At 41.6% G+C, this 16,452-nt stretch overlaps 1 protein-coding gene across 50 annotated transcripts in view; it reads right to left on the reverse strand.

The window, feature by feature from the left end:
• The window catches only part of RBM47 (RNA binding motif protein 47), a 303,668-nt gene that overhangs the window by 37,485 nt on the left and 249,731 nt on the right, over positions 1 to 16,452 (reverse strand). For 38 of the 50 annotated variants that reach the window (XM_084971907.1, XM_084971928.1, XM_084971917.1 and 35 more), the window contains one exon: positions 5,769 to 5,892. Coding sequence is in view for 7 of the 50 variants with exons in the window: in XM_021101123.2 (XP_020956782.1) it covers positions 5,769 to 5,892 (124 nt within the window). In the remaining 43 variants the exon portion in view is untranslated. Of the gene's footprint in view, positions 1 to 5,768; positions 5,893 to 7,191; positions 7,326 to 14,925; positions 15,111 to 16,452 lie in introns of those variants that run through there. The other 12 variants (XM_084971911.1, XM_084971935.1, XM_084971924.1 and 9 more) reach the window with 4 other exon arrangements.

Genomic DNA, 16,452 nt, shown 5'->3' on the forward strand with positions numbered 1-16,452 from the left:
TTTCCCTCCTATTCTTATTTATTTCATCTTTTCCTTTTCTTATTTTTTTCCTCTTTCCCATCTTACACGCTCATTTAATATCCCTGATTTTCAAATGTAATTACCTTGGTTAATAAGTATCCCAGAGTAACATAATAGGAATAGAGCAATGCTACTGTCTGACTAGTTATTTGTTTTAGTCCTTATTTAAATAACACACACACACACACACACACACACACACACACACACACACACTACCTCTACCTTTTTACCACCTATTCATCACTTGAACAAAATGTAGTAATATATGGTTTTAAACTAGGGAAGGGAAGAGAGTTTGTCAATTACAAATTACTTAAATGCTAAACTTCCAATTTTTATCCAGTTAGAGTTTGCAGGTTTTGGGGGATGGGGGAAGTGACTCTGTTGTGAGGAAAGATATTTATTAAAAGAAAGAGGAGAAGAGAGAGTGGAGGGGTTAAGAGAACCAGTTTTCCCAGTCTCTATAATTTAACTGGGCAGTTAAAGTTAGTTAGAAATGGATATAAAAGCTTAGACAATAAAAGTTACACAGAAAGTGGAACTCTTAGTTAAAGAAACACATGAAATATAGACTGATATTTAAGGATAGAAATGAACAGAAGATCTATCTCCAGAGTTTTACTGAAGCTAGGACATTTAGAATGAAATGTACAGGAGTCAGGAAGCTAAAGCTTTTTCAGGTTCATTAAACTCCCGGGACTATTGTTGGAGACATAATTGCTGTTCGCATCTCACGCAGTCTGTACTTTCATTGTGTGCACTTGGAGTTAATATTTCAATTGAAATATTCCAGTAAAAACACCCCTGATTTAAGCCAGTCATTTATTCCCGGTCCCACAGCGGGATATTCTTTGAGTTAAGAAAGTGTGAAATGACTTTAATGCTTCAAGGGAAATATAGTATACTAGTCTTGTAAATTGTTTTTAGAAAGCGTGGCTTATCCCACCTGGAAAACTCAATAGGCTTGGTTTTTTCTTTTTTTTTTCTCCCAATTGCCTTTTTGGCAAAGAGAAGACGAGGACCTACGGCGTCATGAAAACCACTAGAGGATGGACGAAGTCACAGTTTTGTTTCCCATAGGTCCTGAAGCCTGATTTATTTGAGATTTGGATGCCCAAATGCCAATACCAGGTTCTGATGTTGAGATTCTAACTCATGTACAGAATCCTGCAACCACGAGTCATGTTAGTGGGACACTTATTATCTCCAAGGCTGTCAGAGCAGCCAGGACTGGGCAGACCCTTGCTCCAGGTGATACTAGGTGAGGCAGCTTGCTTGGTCTGGCAGTTTCTCCTTCTCAAGATTCTGCACATGAAGGCTAAGCAGACCTTCACCTTGTGCATTGTAAGTCCATTTAGGTTCTGTCCACCATAAAACAGAAACAGGGTATCTGTTTTGGAAACAGAGTTTGCCCACATAACTGTGGCTGATCTAGTTTGGTTTCTCTAAAGCAACAGAGAGAGAAATTAATTTTTGTTCAAACACAAATAAATATTTGCTGTAGCACACAATTCACAGTCACATTCAGTGGGGAGTGACCTCCCTCTTCCCCTCTGCTGCCAAATCTATGTACACACATAACACACACAGACACATACACACTCCTTTTTCTTCTCAGCCTGAAACGCGTCTACCCCTGCTGTTCTTTTGTTGAGGATTTCATGGAGCATGTTTATATCGAAATGCTTGCTGATCCCAGCCACCGCCTCACTGCTGTATCCTAGTTACGAGAGCTGAGCCAGCAGAGCTGTTAGTTCCCCAACTGCTTCAGCTTTCTCTCACCTGTCTGCTGGGAAACCACCGAAGCCTACACTGGGGAGAAAAGTGAGGATGAGCATATGCGTGAATATGTGTGCCATTTGCTTAACCCACATCTTCACTGCGATGTGCTGGGATTGAAAAGTACCTCTTTAAAAAGAATTCTGGGAGTTCTCGTCGTGGCTCAGTGGTTAACAAATCCGACTAGGAACCATGAGGTTGCGGGTTTGATCCCTGGCCTTGCTCAGTGGGTTAAGGATCCGGCGTTGCCGTGAGCTGTGGTGTAGGTTGCAGACGCAGCTCGGATCCTGCGTTGCTGTGGCTCTGGTGTAGTCTGGTGGCTATAGCTCTGATTAGACCCCTAGCCTGGGAACCTCCAGCTCCAATTAGACCCCTGGCCTGGGAACCTCCATATACCGTGGGAGCAGCCCAAGAAAATGGCAAAAAGACCAAAAAAAAAAAAAAAAGAATGGCCTGTACCATACACTATATACAAAAACTGATTAACAAAAGATCAAAGGCCTAAATGTAAGGGCTAAAACCATAACACTGTTAGAAGAAAATACAGAGGAAAGGCTTCATGACCCTGGATTTGGCCCTGATTTCTTGGGCATGACACCAAAAGCACAGGCAATAGAAGGAAAAATATATACTGGGCTACATCAAAACGAAAACCTTTGTGACTCAAAGGACACTATTAGCAGAGTGAAAAGGCAACCATGGAATAGAAAATAATTTTTCAAAATAATAAGCAATGAATTTCCAGGATATATAAAGAACTCCTACAATGCAACAACAACAAAGCAAACCAACCGATTTAAACATGGACAAAGAGCTAAAGAGGCAATTCTCCAAAGATGATTACACAAAGAGCTAACAAGCATAAAATGCTCAACATCACTAGTCATTAGGAAGAGGCAAATCAAAACCACAATGAGGAGTTCCCGTTGTGGCGCAGTGGTTAACGAATCCGACTAGGAACCATGAGGTTGTGGGTTCGATCCCTGGCCTCGCTCAGTGGGTTAAACGATCCGGCGTTGCCGTGAGCTGTGGTGTAGGTCACGGATGCGGCTCGGATCCCGCATCGCTGTGGCTCTGGCGTAGGCCAGTGGCTACAGCTCCAATTAGACCCCTAGCCTGGGAACCTCCATATGCCACGGGAGCGGCCCTAGAAAAGGCAAAAAGACTAAATAAATAAATAAATAAATTAGGAAGTCCCGAAACTTAAAAAAAAAAGAAAACCACAATGATATGCCACTCATACCAGTAGGATGTCTAGTATTTAGAAAACAAAATAGAAATAAGTGCAAGTGGAGACATTGGAACCCGTGGTGGGAGCATAAAATGGTGCAGCTGCTGTGGAAAACAGTATGGTGGCTCCTCAAAAACTTAAACATAGAAATATCATATGATCCAACAATTCTACCACTGGGTATATACTCAAAAGAATTGAACGGGGATTGAAACAGACGTTTGTACACCCATGATCCCAGGAGTATTATTCACATAGCCCAAAGGTGGATGTTCTTTAATGCATGCATGGATAAACAAAATTTGGTATATATAAAAAATACAATATTACTTACCCTTAAAAAGGAAGGAAATTCTGATACATGGTACAACTTGGATGAACCATCAAGACACTGTGCTAAGTGAAACATTTCAGACCCAAAAGGACAAAAAACTTCTAATTCCATTTTTATGAGATATCTGGAATAGTCAAATTTATGGAGATAGAAGTAGAATGGCGGTTGCCAGGAGCTGAGAGGAGGGGGAAGGGGCAATTATTTATTGTTTAATGGGTACAAAGTTTCAGTTTGGGAAGATGAGAAAGCCCGGGAGGTGGATAGTGGTGAAATTTCCACAACAATAGGAATGTTGCGGTGCAGTGGAAACGAATCCAACTAGGAACCATGAGGTTGTGGGTTCGATCCCTGCCCTTGCTCAGTGGGTTAAGGATCCAGCATTGCCAAGAGCTGTGGTGTAGGTTGCAGATGTAGCTTGGATCTGGGGTTGCTGTGGCTGTGGTGTAGGCCGGCAGCTACAGCTCCGATTAGACCCCTAGCCTGGGAATCTCCATATGCTGCGAGTGCAGCCCTAAAAAGACAAAATACAAAAAAAACAAAAAAACAAAAAAACAAAAACTTCTTAAGGTAAAAGAATTTGATCTGTACATGTGAGCAAGGAAACGCTGTCATATATAATGGGTGGGGATAGATGGGAGGACAAGTGTAAATTTAGTACGTTTCTGGAGGATAGCCTGACAACATCTAGAGCTTCAGTCATTAAAAATAGTTCTTTTTTTTTGCTTTTTAGAGCCACACCTGCAGCATATGGTAGGAAGTTCCCAGGCTAGGGGTTGAATCGGAGCTACAGCTGCTGACCTATGCCACAGCCACAGCAACACAGGATCCAAGCCTCGCCTGTGACCTACCACAGCTCATGGCAATGCCAGATCCTTAACCCACTGAGTGAGGCCAGGGATCAAACCTGCATCCTCATGGATCTTAGTTGGGTTTGTTAACCACTGAGCCATGAAGACAATTCCCAGTATGTATTTTTATGTCATGTAACAAACATGGCATTCAACAGTATGGAAATGGCTGTAAAAATCACAGCGTAGTTGTAGGCTAGAATACTTATTTCATATTCTCAACTGCGTTAACCTTGTTAAGTAATATTTTAGGATATATATGAAACATTTCTAAAAACTAACAAGGAATAAATATACTATGTTAGCTGTGGTTATCTTTGACTTGTGGGATTATAAGTAATTTTAGAATATTCTTTAATTTCCACGTTTCCTTTAATGAACATACTTTTATTTTTTATTTTTTTGTTCTTTGTTTGCTTGCTTTTTAGAGCTGCACCCTTGGCATATGGAAAGTTCCCAGGCTAGGGGTTGAATTGGAGCTGCAGCTGCTGGCCTACACCCCAACCACAGCAACATGGGATCTGAGCTGCATCTGCAACCTACACGACAGCTCACAGCAACACCAAATCCTTAACCCCCTGAGCAAGGCCAGGGATCAAACCCAAATCCTCATGGGTTCATTATCACTGGACCACAACGGGAACTCAGTGATATGCTTTTAGAGAAAGAAAAAAAAAAATATATATATATATATATAATTAAAAACAACTTTAGCTCTCTGAGTACCTGAATTCAGGGGACTAAATGCAGAACCCAGCCTAGAGGATATGAAAATGGACTTGGCAGGGAAGAGGAAGGTCAGGACACTGTTCAGTGATCACAGACTGCAGCAGCCACGTCCTAAAAAACGGGATCTGCTCCATCTGCCTTAGAAGCTCAGTGAGGGCTAAGGCTGCCACTGGGAGGCCCGGATGTCCACCGTTCTGGGTGAAGCTGACACAAGAAGTCTCTTTCTCACCTGTTCCCCATCCCTGCCACAGCACACACAGAATGATCACCCACCCACGGAGAATTACATAGTTGCCAAAGTGCATTTGCATGTGTTGTCATTCACTGGATTGCCATGATCTGGAGAGTCTGACATGACAATTATTTCTACCTTATACGACAAGGGAAGCAACAGAAATGAGAGAAGCCCTAAGGGATTGTTCAAGAAACCTAAGGATTGTTCTGGCTTGTACAAAGGAGGCTTCCTTGCATCCAAAATTTCAAAAGACAGCTGGCTGAAATATTTTGTCCTTTTGGGGGGTGGGGGATGGTGAGGGAGACAGATTTATAAACAATACGCAGTTATTAACTCTGTTCCTAAGATGCTCACATATCAGCAGCAGCAGTTCTTCCTCTTGGGCCACAAAGATACAAACTGAACAAAGAAATAAGGATTTACACCGTTGGTTCAAAATGACTTATCACACTGAATTAACACTAATGTTGCCCCATGTTTATGCACCAGGTCCTCATTGCTTATACAGCAGATATCTTGGGTGACAAGAATGGAAATGTGAGGTTTTCCTTAAGTGAAGAAGAAAAGGACACCAGTGAGTATACTCACCAAAAGCCACCAATTTGATTCGTCTGGTCCTTTTCACGATGTAGAATAAGAATATACAGGGAAATCCAGGCAGCTTCCTTGGGATTTCTCAGTTCAAATTTTGGAGTGCTCTTTGAGGCAAATCCTAAGGGAGGAAAAAAATGCTGGGAATGTTTTCTATTTCAATATAATTTTCATATATGCATGATGAATTTGGAGCCATTCTCTTCAAAAAATGAACTACCACTATTCTATCATGTTCTCTACAAGCCAAGAAATGCAACCCTTCGTTCCTCCTCATATCCTTGAAGAAACAGCGAACAGTAATAAGAACATGTCCACATTCTTCCATTTGTTTTATTTTCCCCTCGTCTTATTTAGGGCCCTCCTCCTCACCCTGATTCCAAGAGGAATAACACGATGTTTAGGAACAAATACAGATGACGCTTTATTTTATGCTTACAGATCCACAAAAACAAGAAGTGGTGCCCTTTACGGAGACGATACTAACTGGCTCATGGACCCCTCACCCCCAACCCCCAGTTTGGGGGGTTATGTCACACATCACGCTGGATCATCACATTCTTTTCTGCTGAATCCAGAGAGGGTCTCAGAAACCACTGAAACAAGCACTCCAGCCAATCACTGCCAGTTGGTATAAAAGTAACTTGCTACTCTGGCCCTAAACTATGTAGTTAAGGCTCTTCTGAGGAGTTCTTTGCATGGAATGCTGCAAAAAATAGGACTTGGGGTCCTAGGATAATCTTATAAGTCATGATACAGAAAACATTCAAATTAACAAGTGCAAGATAAGGTATTCTGGATGAGATGTTAAAATATATCCAAAACAAAACAAAACAAACAAACAAAAAAGAGTTCCCATCGTGGTGCAGTGGTTAACGAATCCAACTAGGAACCATAAGGTTGCGGGTTCGGTCCCCGCCCTTGCTCAGTGGGTTAAAAGATCCGGCGTTGCCGTGAGCTGTGGTGTAGGTCACAGATGCGGCTTGGATCCCGCATCGCTGTGGCTCTGGCGTAGGCCGACAGCTACAGCTCCGATTTGACCCCTAGCCTGGGAACCTCCATATGCCACGGGTGCGGCCCAAAGAAATAGGCAAAAGACAAAAACAAAACAAAACAAATAAAATATATCCTATGCCCAGAACTTTAATTTTTATTTCACATCTGGAAATGCAATATGCCAAACTTCAAGAATATTCTTTCCTAACTACGAAGAGCCCTCATGAAGCTATCTGAAGATCCAGGCGACTGCCACAATTCAATATGGCACAGATGCTACAGCACCAGACTGGGAGCCCCTAGAAGACTGGGGTTTTAATCCTAGCTCTTTCAGGATTAAGAAGAGCTAGGACTAAAACCCTAGCTCTGTGTTCCGTGTTCTTAGGCAAATCATTGTTCTGTGTTCTTAGGCAAATCATTTTACCTGGCTGGGCCAAAGTTTGCTCTCTTGAAACAATACAAGAGTTGGATCACCAATGGTTTTCAAACTGTTTTTTTAATATTTGTTTTGCTTCCTTTTTTGGGGGCGTAGCATCCTTTCTTCCACCAAATCGTTACCTAGGTGAAGAAACAAATAAACTGACAGAATAGGAGCTGGCTAACTGGAGGTAGAGGATATACGGCAAGACATCCCCACCCATTCTGCTCCTCGTCCACTGGGGACGGGTGGGGACACTTTAGAATCTTTAGGACTACAGAGCACAATTTGGAACCTGACAATTGAATGGCCTCTAAAGTCAGTAACAGCTCCAAATTTATTTTACCATAACTATCTTTATAGTGCAATGACTGGCAAGGCATTCAATGGGATCCATAACTTTATGGGAACACAAGCAATAAAACTAAACCATGAGGAAGTTCCCCTCGTGGCTCAGAAGTAACGAGCCTGACTAGTATCCATCAGGACGTGGGTTCGACCCCTGGCCTTGCTCAGTAGCGTTGCCATGAGCTGTGGGGTAGGTCGCAGATGTGGATCGGATCCTGCGTTGCTGTGGCTGTGGGGTGGGCTGGTAACTACAGCTCCAATTTGACCCCTAGCCTGGGAACCTCCATATGCTGCAGATGCGGCTGTAAAAAGAAAACAAAAAACAAAACTAAACCATGAACTGATTTGAATTCTTATTATCAATGATCTTTGGAGAAAAAAAAATCCACACCCTCAAATAAATCATAGAGTCATAGCTATTAAATTCTGAACACCTCAAAGCATATAATCCTCACCCTCATCTGTGAGGAAAATTTCCCAAATGCCACATCCTGGATAATATTTAATGATCAACATCACCGTGTTGATAAATAAAAATAAATGTGCAAGTTAACAAGGTGTACTCTGAAATTTACTGTCAAGGCAACAGAATAAAATGTAGACACCTGCATGCTTCATTTCCTAGCTAAATGAATCCAGACAAATTTTATTCAACTTTTCTGAGCCTCAGTCTCCACATCCATAAAATGGAGCTAATTCCTTGCAGGACTGTATGGAGAACAGAGAAAATATTTATAAAGCACCATTCCTGGCACATATAATTTGTGCAGAATTGTAAGTTTTCTCTCTATAACGGCAAATTTTCCCCTTTGAAAAATAATCATGGTAATAGACATGTAAACTCTATGAACTGGAAGCAAATTATTAATATATAAATGAAATTACAGGTTTTATATAGTTTTGTGCTAAATCTTAATGAAGGAAAGGATTGTTGATGTGTCTCCCATGACTATTCAAGTAAGAGGACATTTTCCTCAAAATAAAACTTAGGGTCAGCTGTTTCCAGAAAAATCTGATTTTCTAGAATGACTCCAAACACAACACATTTCATAAAAATGTTTATATTGTTTGGTCATAAAAATCTTCTGGCAAAACCCACATGCCACTTTTTTCATGTGGCTTCACACTCCTGACACAGTATTGGGTACCCCCCATTGGAGATGAGATGTCCATCTCCAGTACAAATCCTCCACTTTACTGCGGAGGAAACGGTCCTATTGAAAGTTACTTAGGATTTATGGGGAAGTTCTTAGAGGAAGGAAATGATTTCCAGACAAAACTAGGTTAATAAATTTACTCCAACCCCTCGCCCACTCCTTGTGCTATGAAAAAGGTGTGACGATTGTCCATTATATCACGGAGTCTTTAGGAAGACCACATGGGGACATTTTCTTAGATTCCAGTAGAAGAAAAAGCTATTCTGACTTGCTTTTATTTCTGAGGGCATGTGAATCTTAAGAGTTACTCATAGGTCCCTCTTCAACAAATAGTGGGCTCTGCAGGCAAACATTGGTTGAACTTATGATGCCTGCGGCATCATCTTAATTTGCCTACCCTGATTTTCTTGCCTCTCTTCTTTATTTTGTCTACCTCTCTCTCTCTCTCTTTTTTTTTTTGGTCTTTTTAGGGCCACCCCCGTGGCATATGGAGGTTCCCAGGCTAGCGGTCTAATCAGAGCTGTAGCCACTGGCCTACACCACAGCCACAGCAACATCAGATCCAAACTGCATATGTGACCTACACCACAGCTCACAGCAACATCAGATCCAAACTGCATATGTGACCTACACCACAGCTCACAGCAACGCCGGATCCTTAACCCACTGAGCAAGGCCAGGGATTGAACCTGCAACCTCATGGTTCCTAGTCAGAGTCATTTCCTCTGCACCACAATGGGAATTCCTACCATATGTATTTTTGAAAGCTGTTCAAATCTATTCTTTGGAAGGAGGCAGGGCATAAAAATAAATGTGTGAAATTAACAAACGTATTTTTTTCCAAAGGTATTCCAGTCTAACATCAGGATCCATGTCACGTTCTGCTTCTCTCAACTCTCTCATAAACCTAGGCTAAAAATAACTTCCTCACCTTCACCCCTCCACCAAGAAATGAGAATTCTGTTTCTTTATTTTTTATTTTTTATTTTTTTTGTCTTTTTGCCATTTCTTGGGCCACTCCTGCGGCATATGGAGGTTCCCAGGCTAGGGGTCGAGTCGGAGCTGTAGCTGCCAGACTACACCAGAGCCACAGCAACGCAGGATCCGAGCCATGTCTGCAACCTACACCACAGCTCACGGCAACGCCGGAACTTTGACCCACTGAGCAAGGGCAGGGATCGAACCCGCAACCTCATGGTTCCTAGTCGGATTCGTTAACCACTGCGCCACGATGGGAACTCCAGAATTCTGTTTCTTAAAAACAAATCCTAGAGTTCCCACCGTGGCTCAGCAGAGGATGCGGGTTCAATCCCTGGCCTTGCTCAGTGGGTTAAGGATCTGGCATTGCCATGAGTGGTAGTGTAGGTTGCAGAGGGTGCTCAGATCCCACGTTGCTATGGCTGTGATGCAGGCTGGCAGCTGTAGTTCTGATTTGACCCCTAGCCTGGGAATTTCATATGCCTCGGGTGCAGCCCTAAAAAGCAAAAAACAAACAAACAAACAAAAAAACCCATATCCTTTCTAAAGAACCCGCTGCCCACACCCAGGGACACTACTACATAGGCCTAAAGCTAGCAGGAGATAGCGGGGCAAGCGTCTGATGACGGAATGAATTCTGGTTCTCACTCTGCCACTAGCGGCATTCAACCACGGGCATGCCCCTCAGCTTTCTGGCCTCAGCAGCCTCACCAGTACACAGACAGATGCTGATATGAACACCACCAGTGCGAGCTGTTACAAGGATAAAGTGAGACACTGTATTTGGAAGCATCTGGTAAACTGCCAACCACCAGCTCCTGCTTGGCGGGCTGGAGTAGCCTCCCAACGGACTTTGTCTCATTCAGTCTTGCCTGCTGCGATCAACCTGGCTCTCAGGGCAGGCGAAGTGACCCTTTAACAACACACAATTTGATCATGTCACCCTCCTGCTTAGACCTCTACACTCTCTGCCACTGCCCTTAGAATAAAGTCAACACCCTTAGTAAGGGGTAAAAGGAAGGCTGGGGCTCCTCCTCCCGCCTCATCTTATGTCACTTTCCCCCATATACTTGCTGTTCCCAGGGCTTTAAACCCTCACCAGTGGCCCTCGCTAGCCAGCTTGTTCTCACCCTTACACTTGACTCCTCAGAGGTCAGCCCCAGAGCTCCCCAAATGCATTCCCGAGACATCACGTGATGCCTCACAGCACTGCTCATAACACTAGGTTGAACCTTAGGAAACTGCCATTTGGGGACACAAAAATGGTAGAATATTTGGCAGTGTGATATGGTTTAATCTTACAAGAGTTGGTGTAACAGCCATATTCTCCAGTCAGTTGTAAATTTGACTGGGGCAGAATCTAGATCTGACTTCCTACCATAGCCCCAGGGTCCCAAACCCAATCCTAGCACTCAGCAGGCACTTCACTAATTAAATTAAATTACTGTGAGAGATTGTTACTATCTTTTTAAGGTTGAGGACATAATTTACATGTTTTTATTGGTAGTATCACGTTTTTATTCAAATGCTATTTCTATGTTCCATCAGAATAAAATGAAGAAATAGAACCCTCCCACACACACACTCACAAATTCACTTTTTAAGATTTTCATTTCTGGCATTGCTAGAAAGCATAAATTCTATTAAGTATAATATACATCAGAGTTCCCGTCGTGGCGCAGTGGTTAACGAATCCGACTAGGAACCATGAGGTTGCGGGTTCGATCCCTGCCCTTGCTCAGTGGGTTAACGATCTGGCGTTGCCGTGAGCTGTGGTGTAGGTTGCAGACGCGGCTTGGATCCCGCGTTGCTGTGGCTCTGGCGTAGGCTGGTGGCTACAGCTCCGATTAGACCCCTAGCCTGGGAACCTCCATATGCCCCAGGAGTGGCCCAAAAAATGCCAAAAAGGCAAAAATAAAAAAAAATCATCAGGGATAGAATTTAGCCTCCTGGCATGGTATCATTTATTTATTTTTTTTCTTTTTTAACTCAAATGTTTCTCGCCAAAGAGTAGAATGATAAGAACTCTCGAAGTTAAGCAAACGGTTTGGATTTACTTTGGGGCGGGGGGGGGGGGAGCGGGCAGACCCTGCAGGCGTGTGGAAGTTCCCCGGCCAAGGACTGAACCCATGCCACGGCAGTGACCCAAGCCACAGCAGTGACAATGCCAGATCCTTAACCTGCTGTGCCATCACGGAATTCCTGGATTTATCTTTTTTTTACAGCTTTCGCTGTGTAACAGCAAATTAGAGAGAAAAACTAGCCTATACATGAGTGCTGGACTTGAAACAGAGGAATTTAAAAATACATTTCCCCATGGTATTAAAAAAGAATGGACCCAAAATAGTCCCAGGTCATCTTATCTAATTATGCCTTGTGTTCCATCTGTGAATCACACGTAAAGAATTAGTAATTTGTGTCCCTCTGAAAATACTTTCTGTGGTGTGAATGTCAGTGCATCTGTTTTCCTTGCTACTGAAAGAGGTAGATAGTTTTGTTAAGGATGAGCAAGAAAGAAGGATCTGATGAGTGAATATTGACAGCCGTGGAAAGTGAAATTGCAGGCTCTGTTTACACCTCCGAGGTCTCTGATTTCTTAAAAAACTTCTTAAAAATGTGCCAGCTTTTCCAGAATCTAGGAAACAAATTGGTAACCAGGTATTTCTGAGCCCATGATATTTATGTCGAAGATTTTAATTTTCCACACTTCCAGACTGGGGTGTAGAACCAGCTGGATTCCTCCAAAGAGCAGAATAATTAAAATTTGTATTATAGCAAAAATGACAAATTCCTCTATATGTATTTCTGTTGCAGCTTCACAGTCATGTCTGAGAAGTCAAAACCGTGAATGGCAAACCCATGGATTGTCAAGGCCCAACAGCTAAGAAATTTTTGTCAAGTCTCAACATTCAACTTTGGCGAAAGATATTCTCGACTGGGGTTAGATGAAGAGTAGAGAATGCTAGATATAAATACCATGGGCTCAGAAATACCTGGTTACCAATTTGTTCCCTAGATTCTGGAAAAGCTGGCACATTTGGGGATGTACTTAAGAAATAAATCAGAGACCTCGGAGGTGTAAACAGAGCCTGCAATTTCACTTTCCACGGCTGTCAATAATCGCTCATCAGATCCTTCTTTCTTGCTCATCTTTAACAAAACTATCTACCTCTTTCAGTAGCAAGGAAAACAGATGCACTGACATTCACACCACAGAAAGTATTTTCAAAGGGACACAAATTACTCATTCTTTACGTGTGATTCACAGGTGGTAGTTACGGAGCTATCCTTCCCCACCCCCCCCCACCCCCGTCTCTGTGCACTGACATTTGACCCTTTTTATAATGTGCACCTTGTACCAGTGAAACCCAAGGCACCAGCTAGTTACTCATTAAACTTGGGTGCCAAGGGCTGACTTGTACAAATTACACTTAAGTGCCCGGCCTGGCCTGTGTGCAGAAGTGGAAAAAGCAATCATCATAGCTGTGAAATTCTGTCATATCGGCAGAATTGAACTACAAATTGCAGCAATTCGTGCCTGACCTCTGATCTATGAAGTTAGTCTAAACCTTTGAACCTCAGCGTGGAATGGAGAAACAGCATTTACTTGGACCAGAGAAGATGGCCAGCAAGTACGCTCTGCTGTGAATAGTTAACCCCACAACTGATGCTCCATCCACCTCCACGGCCCCCAAGAGTCAACCAGAGCAGGAGACTTGAGAGGGAGCTCTTGGGAGTAAACGTCCCATAAAATGGCATTACGAACAAATCTAATAAAAGTAGAAAATTTCAGGATGCAAATCTTTTAAAAGAGTATGTAAAAATAATTTTTAAAAGGGAGGGAATCTGAGGTAACAGAAATTATTGGGCACTTATACCTAGTGATAAGGCACACTAAAAAATTCTCTTAAAATATTAGACAAAAATAGTTTTTAACACTTAAAATTAAAAAAAAAAATTTTTTTTTAACCAAATGGTACCATCTCTAATGTTATATTTTTCTTTTCTTTTTTTGCTTTTTTTAGGGCCGAACCAGCAGCATATGGAGGTTCGTGGGCTAGGGGTTGAATTGGAGCTACAGTTGCCGGCTACACCACGGCCACAGCAATGCCAGGTCCATCTGGGACCTACACCATGGCTCACGGCAACGTCGGATCCTTAACCCACTAAAGTGATGCCAGGGATTGAAACCACAACCTCATTGTTCTTAGTTGGATTCATTTCCACTGCGCCACGATAGGAACTCCTACATGTTATATATTTAAACAAATATATTCATCTAATTTCTCTTATGAAATACAAGCCCATGTTAAGCCATCTCTGGGGAAAAAAGAAATTATGGGAAACCAGCTATATATTTTTTTAAACCCCAACTTAGCTTCTGATAATAAACATTAGATATAGGCTAATGAATGAGTATATGTTTTATATACATGTTTTGTCATAACATCCTTGTTATTTTATTCATAATAAAGAGCATTTTTCTTTTCAAGATTAGCTTCAAATGCTAACTGAATCGCTCCATTCCCAGGTAGAAACAAGAAAATAAAGATTCTTTATCTCTGGCTTCTTTGAGTTAATATTAGAACAAATCTAAACAGCACATAAAATATAACTAAACTTTTTCTTCTAATAAAAATGAAAGTAATTTATTGTCTTTAAACCATATAAACCTACACTTAAAATAATTCCACTTCATAAACTTTACTATTGGTATGAAAAAATTTATCTATACAAGAGTCTTCTTAGATCAGAATTTTTCTCAGAGGAAATGTCATTATCACTACGCTTTCTGTAGAAGTCGTAATTCCATTAATTTCTTATTTTTCCTCATCACCTGTCACTTAAAAAATTGCAAATTTCTTCTCTAACAACTCAGTCTGAAACGACTTTGGCAAATAATGAACATTACTGACCAATCCCTGCTTTTTATCCCATGATTAAAATGTCAGCAATCTATGAAAACATGATTTTTTTTCACCTAGTTTTTTCAAGTGTGTTAAAATGAAGAGATGCTAGACAAACTGATTTTTTTTTTTAATGTTCTTAATTTAAGAATTTTGGTTGTGTTGCTGATAAAGCAAATGGTGCAGCATTTGAAATTTTCACAAATTTCCTTTTTTTTTTTTTTTTTTTTTTTTGCCTTCAATGAAAAACAAAATGGATCATTTATTTATTCGACCTGGTCTAAATTACTTTAACCAAACACAACCATCTCCTTCTCTCCTCCAATTACAACAAATAAGGTGTCCCCTACCTTTCCAGTCTTGAAATCTGGATGCGACAGGCTATTAGGAACAAAAGCTTTGCTTAAGCAAACTTCGCTCCTGATCCCAGGAAGTGCGTAACTCTGTAACACAGGGCACACCTCTCCTCATTGGTCAATGCGCTTTGACCACTTAAATGCCTTGGGAGTCATTTGCGAAGGGCACCTGGAGTGAACTCGAGGGGGTGGAACGGAAAGAAGGGTGGTGTTAAAATCACCAGATACAAAATGCTCAACAGCGGCCTGAAAATTTTACAGCAAACCTACTGTAACAAATGGATCTGGGGAAGACCCAAGAAAACAGGCCCTCTGACATTTTAGAGATGGAAATTGAACCGACCTATTTTATTCAAACACCAATACTGACTAAAAGAAAACAGGTGATTTTTAAAATCCCCCTTCCTAGAAACAAGATGGGTGCCCTATATATGGTTCTGCTTGCTGCAGACAAGAACCATAATTCTTACTTCACCTGGGGTGTTGAGTTCTAAGCAATTTTATGTCTGAACACACATAATGTGCTTAGAAAACTTCCTGGCATATACAAAGTACTCGAAACAATGTTACTGTGATTTCTTAGAAATGTTCTCATTTTAGCAAATATTGGGGTTTTTCCTTTAACCGTATCTGGGGTAGGTCACGTGGAGTGAGTACGTTTGATGTTTTCTCCTAATCATTACCAACAATCGGGTTTATGATAAGCCTGGTGGAAAATGATAAAGGCAAAAATCACACAAGAACTAAACCCTCATTTTATTTTATCAGTTTGGAGCTGGAAGTGGATTTGCTGGTAAGAAGCAGAGAAAAATAGAACGGGCAGAGAAAGAAAAAGGAGCAGTAAAACACGATTCATGGATAATAAAACCAGTTGGTACATAACAACGGATCAGGAGGACCTGAAGCACTTAAGCAGAGTAAATACACTCCTTTCCAAGCAGTGAAGAGAGGGAACCTCTCTGGAGGTTGAGGTTGTCTGTTCAGGCAGTTGGGAGATCAGAGGAGAAGGGACCAGAAGCTGGACTGCAAGAGGGTTCCTGAAAGCTGACCTGTGATGTCTGGGACCACCTGAACCAGGATCAACAGGAGCTCCACAGCAGACAAAGAGGGGAAGAAATCTCTAACTCCTCCTAAAGCAAACATTCCAAAAGTGTGGACTCAGGCTTTTCCTGAGTTGTTATTCTGAAATTGCTAACCTTGTTAAATCCTATAAACTGTAGCAATTTTAAGTAGCCAGGATGGGAAGTAAAAAGGCCAGAGTGACAGAAAGTTTTAAGTCTGTTTATCTTCCTGTATTTTTAAATTTACTTTATTTTCCTTTTAAAATTTTTATTTATTTATTTATTTATTTATTTTGCTTTTTAGGGCTGTACTAGCGACATATGGGAGTTCCCAAGCTAGGGGTCCAATCGGAGCTATAGCTGCCAGCCTACACCACAGCCACAGCAACATCATATCCAAGCCGCCTCTGCGATCTACACCACAGCTCATGGCAACACTGGATTCTTAACCCACTGAGTG

This window comes from Sus scrofa, chromosome 8 (genome assembly GCF_054392235.1).
Source record: "Sus scrofa isolate SSC_HxYL_T2T_F1_AM1 chromosome 8, Sscrofa_HxYL_maternal_Yorkshire_Landrace_v2.0, whole genome shotgun sequence".
NCBI lineage: Eukaryota > Metazoa > Chordata > Mammalia > Artiodactyla > Suidae > Sus > Sus scrofa.